This window comes from Plectropomus leopardus, chromosome 3 (genome assembly GCF_026936395.1).
Source record: "Plectropomus leopardus strain MGB_pleo_1.0 chromosome 3, ASM2693639v1, whole genome shotgun sequence".
Lineage (NCBI taxonomy): Eukaryota > Metazoa > Chordata > Actinopteri > Perciformes > Serranidae > Plectropomus > Plectropomus leopardus.
This window is the reverse complement of record NC_142178.1, coordinates 38038916-38057554: the sequence shown is the minus strand read 5'-3', so window position 1 is coordinate 38057554 and position 18639 is coordinate 38038916. Positions and strand designations below refer to the sequence as shown.

The following is an 18639-nucleotide window of genomic DNA, read 5'->3' as shown; positions in this document are numbered from 1 at the left end:
ATAGTATGGCAAAAATGTCAAAAAATGACATGTCCCAAAAACAGCTAGAAACAGATTAAAACTACATTAAATAGTGTGCTGAGACGCGCCATAGCATAGAAAGTTGCAGAAATGGCCAAAAACACCATAACATGACATGTCGAAAAGAATGACCCTAAAAGCAAGGCTATAGTATGGCAAAAATGTCAAAAAATGACATGTCCCAAAAACAGCTGAAAACACATCAAAACTGCAATACCATGCGAGACACACTATAGCAAAGAAAGTTGCAAAAATGGCCAAAAAACACCATAATATGACATGACATGAAAGAAATGACCAAAAAAAGGCTTATAGTATGGCAAAATGTCAAAAAATGACATGTCCCAAAAACAGCTGAAAACATCAAAAACTTCATAAAAGGGCGTGCCGAGACACGCTATAGTAATGAAAGTTGCAAAAACAACCAAAAACACCATAATATGACATGTCGAAAAAATGACCCTAAAAGCAAGGCTATAGTATGGCAAAAATGTCAAAAAATGACATGTCCCAAAAACAGCTGAAAACAGCTTAAAACTGCATTAAATACCATGCCGAGACACACTATAGCAAAGAAAGTTGCAAAAATGGCCAAAAACACCATAATATGACATGTCGAAAGAAATGACCCAAAAAGCAAGGCTATGGTATGGCAAAAATGTCAAAAAATGACATGTCCCAAAAAAAGCCGAAAACAGCTTAAAACTGCATTAAATAGCGTGCCGAGACACACCATAGCATAGAAAGTTGCAGAAATGGCCAAAAACACCATAATATGACAGGTCGAAAAAATAACCCTAAAAGCAAGGCTATAGTATGGCAAAAATGTCAAAAAATGACATGTCCCAAAAACAGCTGAAAACAGCTTAAAACTGCATTAAATACCATGCCGAGACACACTATAGCAAAGAAAGTTGCAAAAATGGCCAAAAACACCATAATATGACATGTCGAAAGAAATGAGCCAAAAAGCAAGGCTATAGTATGGCAAAAATGTCAAAAAATGACATGTCCCAAAAACAGCTGGAAACAGCTTAAAACTGCATTAAATAGCGTGCCGAGACACACCATAGCATAGAAAGTTGCAGAAATGGCCAAAAACACCATAATATGGCATGTCGAAAAAATGAGCCAAAAAGCAAGGCTATAGTATGGCAAAAATGTCAAAAAATGACATGTCCCAAAAACAGCTGAAAACAGCTTAAAACTGCATTAAATACCATGCCGAGACACACTATAGCAAAGAAAGTTGCAAAAATGGCCAAAAACACCATAATATGACATGTCGAAAGAAATGACCCAAAAAGCAAGGCTATAGTATGGCAAAAATGTCAAAAAATGACATGTCCCAAAAAAAGCAAGAAACAGCTTAAAACTGCATTAAATAGCGTGCTGAGACACACCATAGCATAGAATGTTGCAAAAACAACCAAAAACACCATAATATGACATGTCGAAAAAAATGACCCAAAAAGCAAGGCTATAGTATGGCAAAAATGTCAAAAAATGACATGTCCCAAAAACAGCTGGAAACAGCTTAAAACTGCATTAAATAGCGTGTCGAGACACGCCGTAGCATAGAACGTTGCAAAAACGGCCAAAAACACCATAATATGACATGTCGAAAAAATAACCCAAAAAGCAAGGCTATAGTATGGCAAAAATGTCAAAAAATTACATGTCCCAAAAACAGATGAAAACAGCTTAAAACTCCATTAAATAGCGTGCCGAGAGATGCCATAGCATAGAAAGTTGCAGAAATGGCCAAAAACACCATAACATGACATGTCGAAAAAAATGACCCAAAAAGCAAGGCTATAGTATGGCAAAAATGTCAAAAAATGACATGTCCCAAAAACAGCCGAAAACAGCTTAAAACTGCATTAAATAGCGTGCCGAGACACGCCGTAGCATAGAACATTGCAAAAAACGGCCAAAAACACCATAATATGACATGTCGAAAAAATGACCCAAAAAGCAAGGCAAAAATGTCAAAAAATGACATGTCCCAAAAACAGCTGAAAACACATCAAAACTTCATAAAAGGGCGTGCCGAGACACGCGATAGTAATGAAAGTTGCAAAAACAGCCAAAAGCACCATAATATGACATGTCGAAAAAATGAGCCAAAAAGCAAGGCTATAGTATGGCAAAAATGTCAAAAAATGACATGTCCCAAAAACAGCTGGAAACAGATTAAAACTGCATTAAATAGCGTGCCGAGACACGCCGTAGGATAGAACATTGCAAAAACGGCCAAAAAACACCATAATATGACATGTCGAAAAAATGACCCAAAAAGCAAGGCTATAGTATGGCAAAAATGTCAAAAAATGACATGTCCCAAAAACAGCTAGAAACAGATTAAAACTACATTAAATAGTGTGCTGAGACGCGCCATAGCATAGAAAGTTGCAGAAATGGCCAAAAACACCATAACATGACATGTCGAAAAAAATGACCCAAAAAGCAAGGCTATAGTATAGCAAAAATGTCAAAAAATGACATTCCCAAAAACAGCTGGAAACACATCAAAACTGCATTAAATAGCGTGCCGAGACACGCCGTAGCATAGAACGTTGCAAAAACGGCCAAAAACACCATTATATGACATGTCGAAAAAAATGACCCAAAAAGCAAGGCTATAGTATGGCAAAAATGTCAAAAAATGACATGTCCCAAAAACAGCTAGAAACACATCAAAACTTCATAAAAGGGCGTGCCGAGACACGCTATCGTAATGAAAGTTGCAAAAACAGCCAAAAACACCATAATATGACATGTCGAAAAAAATGAGCCAAAAAGCAAGGCTATAGTATGGCAAAAATGTCAAAAAATGACATGTCCCAAAAAGAGCCGAAAACAGCTTAAAACTGCATTAAATAGCGTGCCGAGACACACCGTATCATAGAACGTTGCAAAAACGGCCAAAAACACCATAACATGACATGTCGAAAAAATGACCCAAAAAGCAAGGCTATAGTATGGCAAAAATGTCAAAAAATGACATGTCCCAAAAACAGCTAGAAACAGATTAAAACTGCATTAAATAGTGTGCTGAGACGCGCCATAGCATAGAAAGTTGCAGAAATGGCCAAAAACACCATAACATGACATGTCGAAAAAAATGACCCGAAAAGCAAGGCTATAGTATGGCAAAAATGTCAAAAAATGACATGTCCCAAAAACAGCCGAAAACAGCTTAAAACTGCATTAAATAGCGTGTCGAGACACGCCGTAGCATAGAACGTTGCAAAAACGGCCAAAAACACCATAATATGACATGTCGAAAAAATAACCCAAAAAGCAAGGCTATAGTATGGCAAAAATGTCAAAAAATGACATTCCCAAAAACAGCTGAAAACAGCTTAAAACTGCATTAAATAGCGTGCCGAGACACGCTATAGTAATGAAAGTTGCAAAAACAGCCAAAAACACCATAATATGACATGTCGAAAAAATGAGCCAAAAAGCAAGGCTATAGTATGGCAAAAATGTCAAAAAATGACATGTCCCAAAAACAGCTGGAAACAGCTTAAAACTGCATTAAATAGCGTGCCGAGACACACCATAGCATAGAAAGTTGCAGAAATGGCCAAAAACACCATAATATGACATGTCGAAAAAAATTACCCAAAAAGCAAGGCTATAGTATGGCAGAAATGGCAAAAAATTACATGTCCCAAAAACAGCTGGAAACAGCTTAAAACTGCATTAAATAGCCCGCAATTTCACTCCATAGCATAGAACGATGCAAAAACGGCCAAAAACACCATAATATGACATGTCGAAAAAATGACCCAAAAAGCAAGGCTATAGTATGGCAAAAATGTCAAAAAATGACATTCCCAAAAACAGCTGAAAACACATCAAAACTTCATAAAAGGGCGTGCCGAGACACGCTATAGTAATGAAAGTTGCAGAAATGGCCAAAAACACCGTAACATGACATGTCGAAAAAAATGACCCAAAAAGCAAGGCTATAGTATGGCAAAAATGTCAAAAAATGATATGTCCCAAAAACGGCTGGAAACAGCTTAAAACTCCATTAAATACCATGCCGAGAGATGCCATAGCATAGAAAGTTGCAGAAATGGCCAAAAACACCATTATATGACATGTCGAAAAAAATGACCCAAAAAGCAAGGCTATAGTATGGCAAAAATGTCAAAAAATGACATGTCCCAAAAACAGCTAGAAACAGATTAAAACTACATTAAATAGTGTGCTGAGACGCGCCATAGCATAGAAAGTTGCAGAAATGGCCAAAAACACCATAATATGACATGTCGAAAAAATGAGCCAAAAGGCAAGGCTATAGTATGGCAAAAATGTCAAAAAATGACATGTCCCAAAAAGAGCCGAAAACAGCTTAAAACTGCATTAAATACCATGCCGAGACACACTATAGCAAAGAAAGTTGCAAAAATGGCCAAAAACACGATAATATGACATGACGAAAGAAATGACCCAAAAAGCAAGGCTATAGTATGGCAAAAATGTCAAAAAATGACATGTCCCAAAAACAGCCGAAAACAGCTTAAAACTGCATTAAATAGCGTGCCGAGACACACCATAGCATAGAAAGTTGCAGAAATGGCCAAAAACACCATAATATGGCATGTCGAAAAAATGACCCAAAAAGCAAGGCTATAGTATGGCAAAAATGTCAAAAAATGACATGTCCCAAAAACAGCTGGAAACAACTTAAAACTCCATTAAATAGTGTGCCGAGAGATGCCATAGCATAGAAAGTTGCAAAAATGGCCAAAAACACTATAATACAACATGTCGAAAGAAATGACCCAAAAAGCAAGGCTATAGTATGGCAAAAATGTCAAAAAATGACATGTCCCAAAAACAGCTGGAAACAGCTTAAAACTGCATTAAATAGCCCGCAAATTCACTCCATAGCATAGAACGATGCAAAAACGGCCAAAAACACCATAATATGACATGTCGAAAAAATGACCCAAAAAGCAAGGCTATAGTATGGCAAAAATGTCAAAAAATGACATGTCCCAAAAACAGCTGAAAACACATCAAAACTTCATGAATGGGCGTGCCGAGACACGCTATAGTAATGAAAGTTGCAGAAATGGCCAAAAACACCATAACATGACATGTCGAAAAAAATGACCCAAAAAGCAAGGCTATAGTATGGCAAAAATGTCAAAAAATGACATTCCCAAAAACAGCCGAAAACAGCTTAAAACTGCATTAAATAGCATGCCGAGACACGCCGTATCATAGAAAGTTGCAAAACAACCAAAAACACCATAATATGACATGTCGAAAAAATTAGCCAAAAAGCAAGGCTATAGTATGGCAAAAATGTCAAATAATGACACGTCTCAAAAACAGCTAGAAACAGATTAAAACTACATTAAATAGTGTGCTGAGACGCACCATAGCATAGAAAGTTGCAGAAATGGCCAAAAACACCATAATATGACATGTCGAAAAAAATGAGCCAAAAAGCAAGGCTATAGTATGGCAGAAATGGCAAAAAATTACATGTCCCAAAAACAGCTGGAAACAGCTTAAAACTGCATTAAATACCATGCTGAGACACATACAGCATAGAACGATGCAAAATGGCCAAAAACACCATAATATGACATGTCGAAAAAATGACCCAAAAAGCAAGGCTATAGTATGGCAAAAATGTCAAAAAATGACATGTCCCAAAAACAGCTAGAAACAGATTAAAACTGCATTAAATAGTGTGCTGAGACGCGCCATAGCATAGAAAGTTGCAGAAATGGCCAAAAACACCATAACATGACATGTCGAAAAAAATGACCCGAAAAGCAAGGCTATAGTATGGCAAAAATGTCAAAAAATGACATGTCCCAAAAACAGCCGAAAACAGCTTAAAACTGCATTAAATAGCGTGTCGAGACACGCCGTAGCATAGAACGTTGCAAAAACGGCCAAAAACACCATAATATGACATGTCGAAAAAATAACCCAAAAAGCAAGGCTATAGTATGGCAAAAATGTCAAAAAATGACATTCCCAAAAACAGCCGAAAACAGCTTAAAACTGCATTAAATAGCATGCCGAGACACGCCGTATCATAGAAAGTTGCAAAAACGGCCAAAAACACCATAATATGACATGTCGAAAAAATTAGCCAAAAAGCAAGGCTATAGTATGGCAAAAATGTCAAATAATGACACGTCTCAAAAACAGCTAGAAACAGATTAAAACTACATTAAATAGTGTGCTGAGACGCACCATAGCATAGAAAGTTGCAGAAATGGCCAAAAACACCATAATATGACATGTCGAAAAAAATGAGCCAAAAAGCAAGGCTATAGTATGGCAGAAATGGCAAAAAATTACATGTCCCAAAAACAGCTGGAAACAGCTTAAAACTGCATTAAATAGCCCGCAAATTCGTACATAGCATAGAACGATGCAAAAACGGCCAAAAACACCATAATATGACATGTCGAAAAAATGACCCAAAAAGCAAGGCTATAGTATGGCAAAAATGTCAAAAAATGACATGTCCCAAAAACAGCTAGAAACAGATTAAAACTGCATTAAATAGTGTGCTGAGACGCGCCATAGCATAGAAAGTTGCAGAAATGGCCAAAAACACCATAACATGACATGTCGAAAAAAATGACCCGAAAAGCAAGGCTATAGTATGGCAAAAATGTCAAAAAATGACATGTCCCAAAAACAGCCGAAAACAGCTTAAAACTGCATTAAATAGCGTGTCGAGACACGCCGTAGCATAGAACGTTGCAAAAACGGCCAAAAACACCATAATATGACATGTCGAAAAAATAACCCAAAAAGCAAGGCTATAGTATGGCAAAAATGTCAAAAAATGACATTCCCAAAAACAGCTGAAAACAGCTTAAAACTGCATTAAATAGCGTGCCGAGACACGCTATAGTAATGAAAGTTGCAAAAACAGCCAAAAACACCATAATATGACATGTCGAAAAAAATGAGCCAAACAGCAAGGCTATAGTATGGCAAAAATGTCAAAAAATGACATGTCCCAAAAACAGCTGGAAACAGCTTAAAACTGCATTAAATAGCATGCCGAGACGCGCCGTAGCATGGAAAGTTGCAAAAATGTCCAAAAACACCATAATATGACATGTCGAAAAAAATGACCCAAAAAGCAAGGCTATAGTATGGCAAAAATGTCAAAAAATGACATGTCCCAAAAACAGCCGAAAACAGCTTAAAACTGCATTAAATAGCGTGCCGAGACACACCATAGCATAGAAAGTTGCAGAAATGGCCAAAAACACCATAATATGACATGTCGAAAAAAATTACCCAAAAAGCAAGGCTATAGTATGGCAGAAATGGCAAAAAATTACATGTCCCAAAAACAGCTGGAAACAGCTTAAAACTGCATTAAATAGCCCGCAAATTCACTCCATAGCATAGAACGATGCAAAAACGGCCAAAAACACCATAATATGACATGTCGAAAAAATGACCCAAAAAGCAAGGCTATAGTATGGCAAAAATGTCAAAAAATGACATGTCCCAAAAACAGCTGAAAACACATCAAAACTTCATAAAAGGGCGTGCCGAGACACGCTATAGTAATGAAAGTTGCAAAAACAACCAAAAACACCATAATATGACATGTCGAAAAAATGACCCAAAAAGCAAGGCTATAGTATGGCAAAAATGTCAAAAAATGATATGTCCCCAAAACGGCTGGAAACAGCTTAAAACTCCATTAAATAGCGTGCCGAGAGATGCCATAGCATAGAAAGTTGCAGAAATGGCCAAAAACACCATTATATGACATGTCGAAAAAAAAGACCCAAAAAGCAAGGCTATAGTATGGCAAAAATGTCAAAAAATGACATGTCCCAAAAACAGCTGAAAACAGCTTAAAACTGCATTAAATAGCATGCCGAGACGCGCCATAGCATAGAAAGTTGCAGAAATGGCCAAAAACACCATAATATGACATGTCGAAAAAAATGAGCCAAAAAGCAAGGCTATAGTATGGCAGAAATGTCAAAAAATGACATGTCCCAAAAACAGCTGGAAACAACTTAAAACTCCATTAAATAGTGTGCCGAGAGATGCCATAGCATAGAAAGTTGCAAAAATGGCCAAAAACACTATAATACGACATGTCGAAAAAAATGAGCCAAAAAGCAAGGCTATAGTATGGCAAAAATGTCAAAAACTGACATGTCCCAAAAACAGCTGAAAATACTTTAAAACTGCATTAAATACTATGCCGAGACACACCATAGCAAAGAAAGTTGCAAAAATGGCCAAAAACACCATAATACGACATGTCGAAAGAAATGACCCAAAAAGCAAGGCTATAGTATGGCAAAAATGTCAAAAAATGACATGTCCCAAAAACAGCTGGAAACAGCTTAAAACTGCATTAAATAGCCCGCAAATTCACTCCATAGCATAGAACGATGCAAAAACGGCCAAAAACACCATAATATGACATGTCGAAAAAATGACCCAAAAAGCAAGGCTATAGTATGGCAAAAATGTCAAAAAATGACATGTCCCAAAAACAGCTGAAAACACATCAAAACTTCATAAAAGGGCGTGCCGAGACACGCTATAGTAATGAAAGTTGCAGAAATGGCCAAAAACACCATAACATGACATGTCGAAAAAAATGACCCAAAAAGCAAGGCTATAGTATGGCAAAAATGTCAAAAAATGACATTCCCAAAAACAGCCGAAAACAGCTTAAAACTGCATTAAATAGCATGCCGAGACACGCCGTATCATAGAAAGTTGCAAAAACGGCCAAAAACACCATAATATGACATGTCGAAAAAATTAGCCAAAAAGCAAGGCTATAGTATGGCAAAAATGTCAAATAATGACACGTCTCAAAAACAGCTGGAAACAGCTTAAAACTGCATTAAATAGCCCGCAAATTCGTACATAGCATAGAACGATGCAAAAACGGCCAAAAACACCATAACATGACATGTCGAAAAAATGACCCAAAAAGCAAGGCTATAGTATGGCAAAAATGTCAAAAAATGACATGTCCCAAAAACAGCTGGAAACAGATTAAAACTATATTAAATATCATGCAGAGACGCGCCATAGCATAGAAAGTTGAGACAGATGAGGTCACAAAATCTAATCAGGCCATTCTTGAATACAATATATTTTTTTGTATATTTATTCATTTATTTGGAAATATGTGCCGTATTTGAAGAAATTTCCTAAAGGCATTCTTGAGAATTTCTGCACGAAATCATCAACTCCTTAATCAAATAAACACATAACACTAAAAAGGATATGTTTTACGAGTATTTAAGCACATGTCACAGTTCTTCTGAATGAGAATCTACTGCACTTTTAGGAGGATAGAGACAGTCTGCTATCAAATTTGCTGTGCAGTCATCTGCAATGACGTAATGATGAAAGAGGCGGGAAACTATGAACTCACTGTACTGATCAAATTTAAGGGAAGCAGTTTTATTGTTCCCGTATTTGGCATTTTATTTCAGTTGTGTATTAGCTCTGCTTTACTATTATAAACCTTTGTGTTTCTATCAAGCACAGGCTGCTGTACAGCTGAGCCGCAGACCTGTTCATAGGTGTTGCCGCCACAGACGGCACAGACGGCAACACCCAATAAGTTCAAGCAATTACCAGATTCACTACGTTGTTCTGGTATGTATGCAACCTTTTGTTTACTCTGCCACAACCAAACAAGCCCTGAATGCTAAAACCCAGGAAGCGGGTTAGTTTGCTGGAAATGTGCCCTAATTACACAGCTCTATTTTGACAGGTGTAGGTTTGATGCTGCCACCCTCAAAATCTCCCGGGGAAATCCCAGCCTGCAGTGAGCTGTGCTTGCTAGGAAATGGCCGTTTGCGCAAAGGTACAGAAGAGGTCTCGCCTCGCTACAACAAAGCAGAGTGATTTGGCGGCTGCACTTTTTTTCCAGAGACATTTCCTCGAGTAGTTCAGGAATACTGCCGTCCACCCTGAGAGAGGAAACTTCCTTATGTTTGACCAAAGTCAGACCTTTAGCGACTTTCAGTCAGCACAAGAAAGGAGCAAATAGGGTAGATGTCTATTTGTATTCCTACATTAAATTACCCCAAATCTCAAGTTAAATTAATGAAAAACAACTTACACCAGACACAGGGCAATATTACCAAATATGACGTACGCATTTCAGCGAAAATTTGTCTAGTTTGACAGGTCACGCAAGCTGATTACACAGTATTGGGATGTCCTGATTTAAAAACAATTTTTTTTGCCCCTGATCCTGATCGAAGTCATTTAAATATTGAGTATATGCCCATACCAAATCCCAATCCAATACTTCTGTTTTCCTAGATATATAGCTGCACATGCACACTTTAACCCTGATGTTATTCAAATCAGTCAAATGTATACATTCATGACAACAGAATAGCTCTTCTTTACCTGAATGAACTGTATTCTGTTTATTTTTTATACATTATGCTTTTTGCAAAGATTAAATGAATAAATATGTAATTTCATGTTTGCTTGCAGGGATTGTTGCACTTGCAGTGGCGTTTTGAGTGTGACAGACAGTTGTCTGTCTCTCTAAAAACGAGTTCATCTAACTTTGGTTAATAGCATAAATAGTCCATCTCACACTGCGTTTTGTTGTCGTTTATGGTGTGTGTCCTTGTTGCTCTGCATGAAACCAACACCAATAAAAACATCTGTGTGACACTTAATGTAAAACAAAGGATTTCAATTTTTTAAATAATGCCTTAAAGGGCCCTGATACTGATCACTGAGATTGGATCGGGACATACAATAGACTAAATTGAAAGATGGACAGAATGGCAGCTACTCAAAAGAAAAGCCAAAAGATCTCAATCGTCCACTGGTGGCTGGCTGCAGTATGGCTTTAAACAGTTATTTGATGCTGTAAAAAGGGGATTTGACAACATGATTGACGTGCGTGTGTGCCAGTCCGTGTGCTCATGATCAATGACGCCGCTCACAATTGGTCGGACCGGTGTCTGGGCGGGAACTGGATATCTCGGAGATTGCCACCACACAGACTCTAGCTCCAAAAAATAACAGTGCAAGACTGCAGGAGCCGTATTTTGGCTTCATTTTTGCACAGTGAAGGTAAGTGACGACGAGTCGTCCAGCTTTGTAGTTCTTATTGTCTTTACATTTCGGTTTACAGAAAACAGCAGGATTGCAAAAAAAACCAAACGATTACATTAAAGTTAAAATGCAATCAGTGATGCCTGGTTTGTAACATGCAGCGATGTATAATGTAATTTAACATTAATGTAACATTACTTGCTTACAAAACAATATGTGATTATTGTTGAGTTACTGAATAATTTCAGAAAACTGGCCTCAAACACAGCGCAGTACGTTTGGCAGATCAGTTACAGTCAGTGAGGAGTGTCTGAGCTGCATTCCTTCATGTTGATAAATGTGCACTTGTTTCAGTTTGAGTGTGTGTCTTTGTGTGTGTCTTTGTGTGTGTGTGTGTGTGTGTGTGTGTGTGTGTGTGTGTGTGTGTGTGTGTGTGTCCCATCATGCCTTTGCCTGTGCGACAGTTTACCGGTCTATATCTGGCAGCTCCACAGGCAGCGCTGCCTGTGCGAGTGAAGCCAGATTGATTAGGGCCGAGCATTGATTGGACAGACATCTGCTTCCTCCCTCCCTCCCACCCGGAAAAAAACACAAACAAGCTTCCGTCTGACGGGCTTATTTCTTCTCTGCCACAGAATAGCCGCCTGCCTCGGGAGAGAACATGATACACTGACACTTCAGAGGGGACTGTTACAGAAACTCAGCAAATATTCAGGCTCTGAACGGCTGCCGATTTGAGAGCTGCACCAAAGCTGAGATGACAATACAAGCAACAGAATTAAAGTTACAGCAACATTTATAGTCTGCACTACAGTACAACCAGGACTTTTTTATCTACAAGGGAATATAAGTTTACTGGAGAGAAAATTAAATTCAATAGTTGGGTTTTTTTTCTGTCTTTGAACTGTTTTAGTGAAGTGTTGATGGTCATTTTGCAGGCTGCAGCTTGTGGTGCTGTTTAATTGAAGTGCATTATACTGATGTTTCTATTGTTTTGTCCAGTTTGTTTATCCCTTTGGAACTGAGTGAACTGGCTTGATTTCATTCAAAAAAATGGGAATAAGGAAATGAACAATTAAAGAAGAAATTACCAAAATATTAGGAAATAAATACAAGTAAATGATTAAAAAAAAAAATTAAAATAAATGAAATAATAATAATAATAATAATAATAATAATAATAATAATAACAATAACAATAACAATAACAATAAAACATTTATTCCATTACTTAAAAATATAATAATTTTGTTACATAATTTGAAATACGTATCAACGTATCAACCCTAGCCATAAATAAAGTTTTCCCCAATATTTTTACCTTTTGTTCCACTGACATTTTCCCCTCTCTTTTTAAAAAGTTATTTTCTAAAACTACTAATCTATTGCAATTTGAGGGGAATTTCTTACCACGTTACTCTTTGCCTTTTTCCATGTTTTTGAAAGAAATCGCATCAGAAATCAGCAAAAGAAAAGTGACGCCGCTCCTGGTTTAAAAGGGTTATACTGAAGAAGGTAGGCTAAATAACAAAAAAACACCTCTCTGTATTATGCAATACAGTTCAACGGCAACACAAACTACATCCTCCACAATTATCAACACCTCTAAAACAAAAACAAGGTGATGGTTATGAAAATGCATCTAAACGGCCTGAAGGGTAATCAGCCCCAACACTGCTCAAGGTTACTGCACGTTTGCATCGACTGGGTGCGGTTTTATTTTTGGCTGTAAACATCAAGGCTGCAATCCTCAGGTGACTAATTAAAGTTAGCCCCACAGAGAACCAGACATCTTCCCTGGTCTCATTTTTGGTCCCTTGTCAGCGTTTACACTCTGTGACACCTTTTTTAATACTGTTTAAGGCTCAGCCCGCCTCAGATTAACACTTTAGTGACCAGTTTTACAAGTTTTAGCTGTGTTTGTGTATTTTTATGTATGTTTTTAAGGTGTTTCTACTTACAATTACTGCATCAAAACTCCTGGTGATATCAGTTCTATTTTTAAAGTCTCAACCCTCCCAAATTCAGCTTCTCCTCAGCTATTCTCCATCTTTCCCACATGGCCCCTCGTAGGAATGATGGCACTGTTACAGGTCGGAAAAGTGGGTCGGCCTCTCTGGCCCAGATCTTAACTGATTTAGGGTCTTCCTGGAGGGCAGAAATGTCTTTGCTCCAATTGTAAAACACTGAAAAAGTTACGTGTGGTGTCCCTCCGGAATCGATCCCTCGTCTCCTTTGTATCCAAACTGCACAAACTGTCATACTTATGCAGACGATACACTGCTTCACACATCAGTCTCCAACAAGGAATTCTGTCCTCCCTGATTGAGCGCTATGAGGTTCTCAACTTGTGCATGATAAGTGGTTTTAAACAAGTACATCACCTATGACCACCAAAATCTAATCAGCTCATCCTTGAGATCACTCGAACTTTTGTGCCAAATTTGACGAAAATCCTTCAAAGCATTCATGAGATAACATGTTTACATGAATGACACAGACAAGGTCACTGTGACATTGACCTTTCACCTATGACCATAAAATCTCATCATCTCATCCTTGAGTCCACTCAAATGTTTATGCAAAACTTGACAAAAAACCCACAAAGCATTCATGATGTAATGTGTTTTCATGACACAGAAAAGGTCAAAGTGACCTTTACCTTTCACCTATGACCACCAAAATCTAATCAGCTCATCCTTGAGTTCACTCGAACTTTTGCGCCAAATTTGACGAAAATCCCTCAAAGCATTCATGACAACATGTTTACATAAATGATACAGACAAGGCCACAGTGCCACGGTGACTCTGACCTTTCACCTTTGACCACCAAAATCTAATCAGCTCATCCTTGAGTCCAAGTGAACACTTGTGCCAAACAAAAAGTGGATGTGTTTGCTGAATTTTAAGAAATTCCCTCAAAGAGTCCTTGAGATATCACATTGACAAGAATGGTCCGACATAAATCACGAAGGACGGACAATCCCAAAACCAAACGCCTCCGACCTCGGCCATCGCCGGCGCGGAGGCACAAAAAAACAAAAAAACAAAAAGAAGACTTTGTAATCTACTGTGTCTCTGAAAAAAATCCCATTTAGAGACCATTATTATGAAATTCCCTAACACAATATTTACTGATTTTACCAAAGAATTAAAAGAATTTTCAGACTTGTTTCAAATACACCTCTCGAACACATTCATTACCAGACAGAAGTGCAAATGAGTAATGAAATGACTGATGAGTGTGTGTGTGTGTGTGTGTGTGTGTGTGTGTGTGTTACCTTTTCTGTGGAACACAGCATTGAGGAAGTCTTGGGCCTGTCTCTCCAGCCGGCTGATCCGAGACTGCTCCTGTTTGAGGTCTTCACACTCTGACAGCACCTGGCTGCCTCCACCTTTCTCTACACTGTGCTCCTGCACAAACACACACAGACAAATGAGTGAGTAAAGGCCTGTCCTGTTCACAAAAATAAATTTAACCTTTGGAAACCTGGAGGAACACTTTTTTGTGCTGCTTTTAGACTTTCACAAGTTTTTAACCTCTGAACCTCAAGAAAATTGGTCTGATTTCTTTCAAAAACAAGGACAGAACGGCAGTGACCAACTTCTCATGAATGTCCTACTAATTACAAGAAATAAGTAAAAGATGACAAAGAAAATAACCTGATTTTAAAAAAAAAAAATTTAAAAAAAAAGGGGAAAGATTCGATTTTTATTTTTAAACTAGGCAAAAAATATCCAGAAAAATATAATTGTAATCATTATAAAACCCTTTTCTTATTTTCTTACTTTTTTTCCCCCAAATTTTCTGCACTTCTTTTTGGACATTTTATTGTTTCTTTTTTTTTTTTTTTTTTTTTTTTTTTACTTGGCAAGAAATTTCCCACACATTGCAAAATATTACCTGAACATTAGTTTTATTAGATTTTTTTTATTGGGTAAAAATGTTTTTTTTTCCCATATGTTTATATATATATATATATATATATATATATATATATATATACTTTTTTTCAGCATTTGTGGGTCATTTTCTTTTTTTTATTAGTGGGCGTTTTATTTCTTATTTATTTGTTTTCATTAATGTTCTTGTAACTTTTTTTTTTTTTTACAATTTTTTCCCACAATTTTTTTGGCCATGTCTTATTAAGTTGCTCACTGTCCTTTCCCCGTGTGTTTGAGAAAAGTCAAGCCCATTTGCTCAGTTTTTTAGAGTTAATTTTTTCATTATTGTTGGTGGCAAAGAAATGGTTTCATAAGTGCACAAAAATCCTATTCAGAGCTCCTGTGAAGAGACATTTTGGAGATTGGGAACGATAACTGGGATGTAAAAGATAATAAATATGATTATTAATCCACTCGAGACACTTCACAGACACAAACATGTGAAAGTGTCAGTAACCAATGAAACGGCAGCGCAGGGAGAAGTGGTGGCAGGACGGCTCACTTCTCTACTGAGGTGCCATTGTTGGAGGAGGACCTTTTTCAAACTGACAGCCAATCAAACGGCTCCCTCGGTGTACTCGAGGTCTGGAGCCCGATGAGACGCCGCTCTGCCAATGAGAGATTACAATAAAAGAAAGCCGCTTGAGAGGGAACGTGAATTCAGCCTTTGAATGCGAGACAGGATTAACAGCCCTGCTGGTGTGTGTTGCGGTTGTCAGTTGTAATGAGTGTGTCTTTATAACATTAACAGGGAATCTGAGAGTATACGTGTGTGTTTGCGTCAATGGCAAAAGACAAAGCAACACACTGAGATGAGTTTTAAAGGCTCTCAGTGTTTCTCCCTCTCTTTATTTTAACCCTCTCTCTCTCGATCTGCTGACAGTTCAGATCAATGAATCAATGATTTCCGCCCACTGAAGCTCCTCTGGCATTTCACAAACAAGCAGAGGGTAATAACAGAGAGGCAGAGGGAGCTTTCAAGCCCTAACAGATGAATAAAAGATTGTATTGAGTGAGAAGAGGAATACAATTAAGGCTGCTGCAAATTTTGCCTTCTTGTTTGTCTTAGTGTGATTTGCACACCATGAGTGGTTAACGCACTTATTGAGCGGTCAGACTGTACGGCTGAAAAGATCTCTGTAATCCCTGCCAGGCTTTGTTTATTGATTTTGCTCTGTTGATTGATTTTGATTTTTTTTTCTATTCAAGTCTCATCTGTAATTACTGTATTTACACAACGTTGTGCTGGTGTATATTTTCTTTTAATATAAACATGAAGGATTTCGATGAGTGCGACAGGAACAAGCGTCTTTGTGCTTTATTAGCACCAGCAGAGAGAGACAGATGGGGGTTGGCGGTGACGGAGGGGGTTGGTGTTGGAGCAAGGATGTTTTTAGGAGACAGATGGCCGACCTCGGAGGTCGGACCGGGGTCAAGTTGAAAAACAAGCAACGGCAGAGGGAAGGACGCCCCCTCCTAACTTCCTTCCCTCCCGCATTCACTTGTTCAATCACATCCCAAAAATAAAGAAAGAGCTAAAAACTCGTTAAAGAGTACCCTATATTATGACTTTTTAATGTTATTTAAGTCGACATGTTATGTTAGGACTTTTTTGCAGTTATTTTATACCTTACTATGACTATTTTTTAACATCATATATTATGATTTTTTAATGCTATTTTGGACAACATAATATTACTTTTTTATGCTCTCGTGGACAACATTTTATGCTGTTATGTTATTTTATTTCTTCATTAAATTGTTGCATAAGTACATTTCTGCAAATTAAAACTAAATAAATGCATCCTTCTATCAACTATGTTTATTTTAAGTTACCGAACAGCATGTGATCAGATGAAAAAGTTAATTGTGACTCTGATCTATCTTTAATCGCAGCTTTGATCGCCACCTAACATTTGTGTTTTCCCTTGTTTTAATTAATTGGTGTCTTTATCTACAGGCACCCTGTGGTGCTTATAACACCCAGTATGGTGATAGAGAGGGGGGGTGATGTGCCACACACACACGCATGCACGCACACACACACACCCCTGCAGCCCCGCTCTTTTTGTTCCCGGGGGGGAGGAGGCCTGTAATGGTGCGTCACATTAATGCTTTGTCTACAGCAGGAGACGCAGACGCAGGTACCACAACGTCCACGAATCTGCATGTGTGTAAGCAGCAACACACACATCATCGTTCGGCTGCGATCACTTTTTAGCCGATGGGAAAGTCTGGGAGGAAGGTTCGGCCTCCTCTGCTGCTGTGGGAGTCTCACTAATTCACGCTCATGTCACCGTCCTCCTCCTCCACACACACACACACACACCTCCAAATCATTATGTCAAGACCATAATGGCTGAACAACACAAATGAGAGGAACGCAGGAGGAGGAGGAGAGACAAGGATGAGCAGCTGTCAACAGAAAGCTCAAAAATGGCAGCAGACAAAAACACACGAAATGCACGACAAAGGAAAGAAATAAGTTCACAAAAGTAATTAAAGTGCTGCATCAGACAGGAAGAAGAATTTGTCTCTATTCTGAAGAATATACAACTTAAAACATGCCTTTACATGGACACGAATGGCTGTTAAAATGTGGGTTTTTCGAGTGTTTGAGCATGTAAACACTGTATTCATAGACAGATGTGCTACCTGAAAAAATGAGATGTATATGTCAATGTAATCAAACTTAAAACACACTGATTTACAATTTATTTTGCTAACTTTTTTTTTTAAATCTGTGCAAACATCGTCATCCCTCCTTCCCTTTAATTTATCACACATACAATCATAGAGCATTGAAGATATAGTTCTTAGCTGCATTGGATTTTCTATTTAAATATTCTCTTTAAAATTTACTCACAGTCCTTATAATTTATTATTAATATTGATTATTAATTTATTGTAAGCTTTGGATAAAAGATCAACCAAATTCTGCATGGCTCTTTAAAAAAATATATTAAAAAATACATTAAAAAAACATAAAAAGGTAATAAATGAATTAATAATAATAATAATAATAATAATAATAATAATAATAATAATAATAATGTAAAGGTAATTATTATCATTATTATAGTTAATTAAAAAAAAACTTTTGTTGTTTAGTTTCTGTAAAACCGAAATTTCCCTTAAATAGTGAGACTTTTGGAAAAATATGCTTATTTACTTTGACAGCACAATGAGAAAATAAAACACTACAGCTGGAAGTCAAATAGCTTTACCATAAAGACTCGAAGCAGAGGGAAATTACTCACCTGGGTATATCGAAATTCCTAAAAAATCTGCCTACCAGCACATTTTAAACTGTTTTATAATACAGAGATTTACATAATGTTTCTAGTTTTTGTTTTGCTACCATCATTAAAGTATGCAAAATAAAACAAGGAGACAAAAATGTGATGTCTCCTACCTTGACTCTCTCGCGTCTTAAGCAGCAGAAGAGACAGTTTTCATCGAAGGACCAGTCTGACACTTCCTCGGGCTCGCAGTCTGGGAGACAGAAAGCAACAGGTTAAATCAACTCCAACTCCCATAATGCCTCAGCATCTCCCAACTCAGCAAACACAGTCA

At 37.5% G+C, this 18639-nt stretch overlaps 1 protein-coding gene across 1 annotated transcript in view; it reads right to left on the bottom strand.

The window, feature by feature from the left end:
* lcor (ligand dependent nuclear receptor corepressor) overlaps positions 1-18639 on the bottom strand; it is a 130041-nt gene that overhangs the window by 44270 nt on the left and 67132 nt on the right. Inside the window, exons 3-4 of the mRNA XM_088074981.1 lie at positions 18479-18558; positions 14400-14532 (exon numbers count right to left, since the gene is read on the bottom strand). Of these exons, the coding sequence (XP_087931107.1) occupies positions 14400-14532; positions 18479-18558 (213 nt within the window). The remainder of the gene's footprint in view (positions 1-14399; positions 14533-18478; positions 18559-18639) is intronic.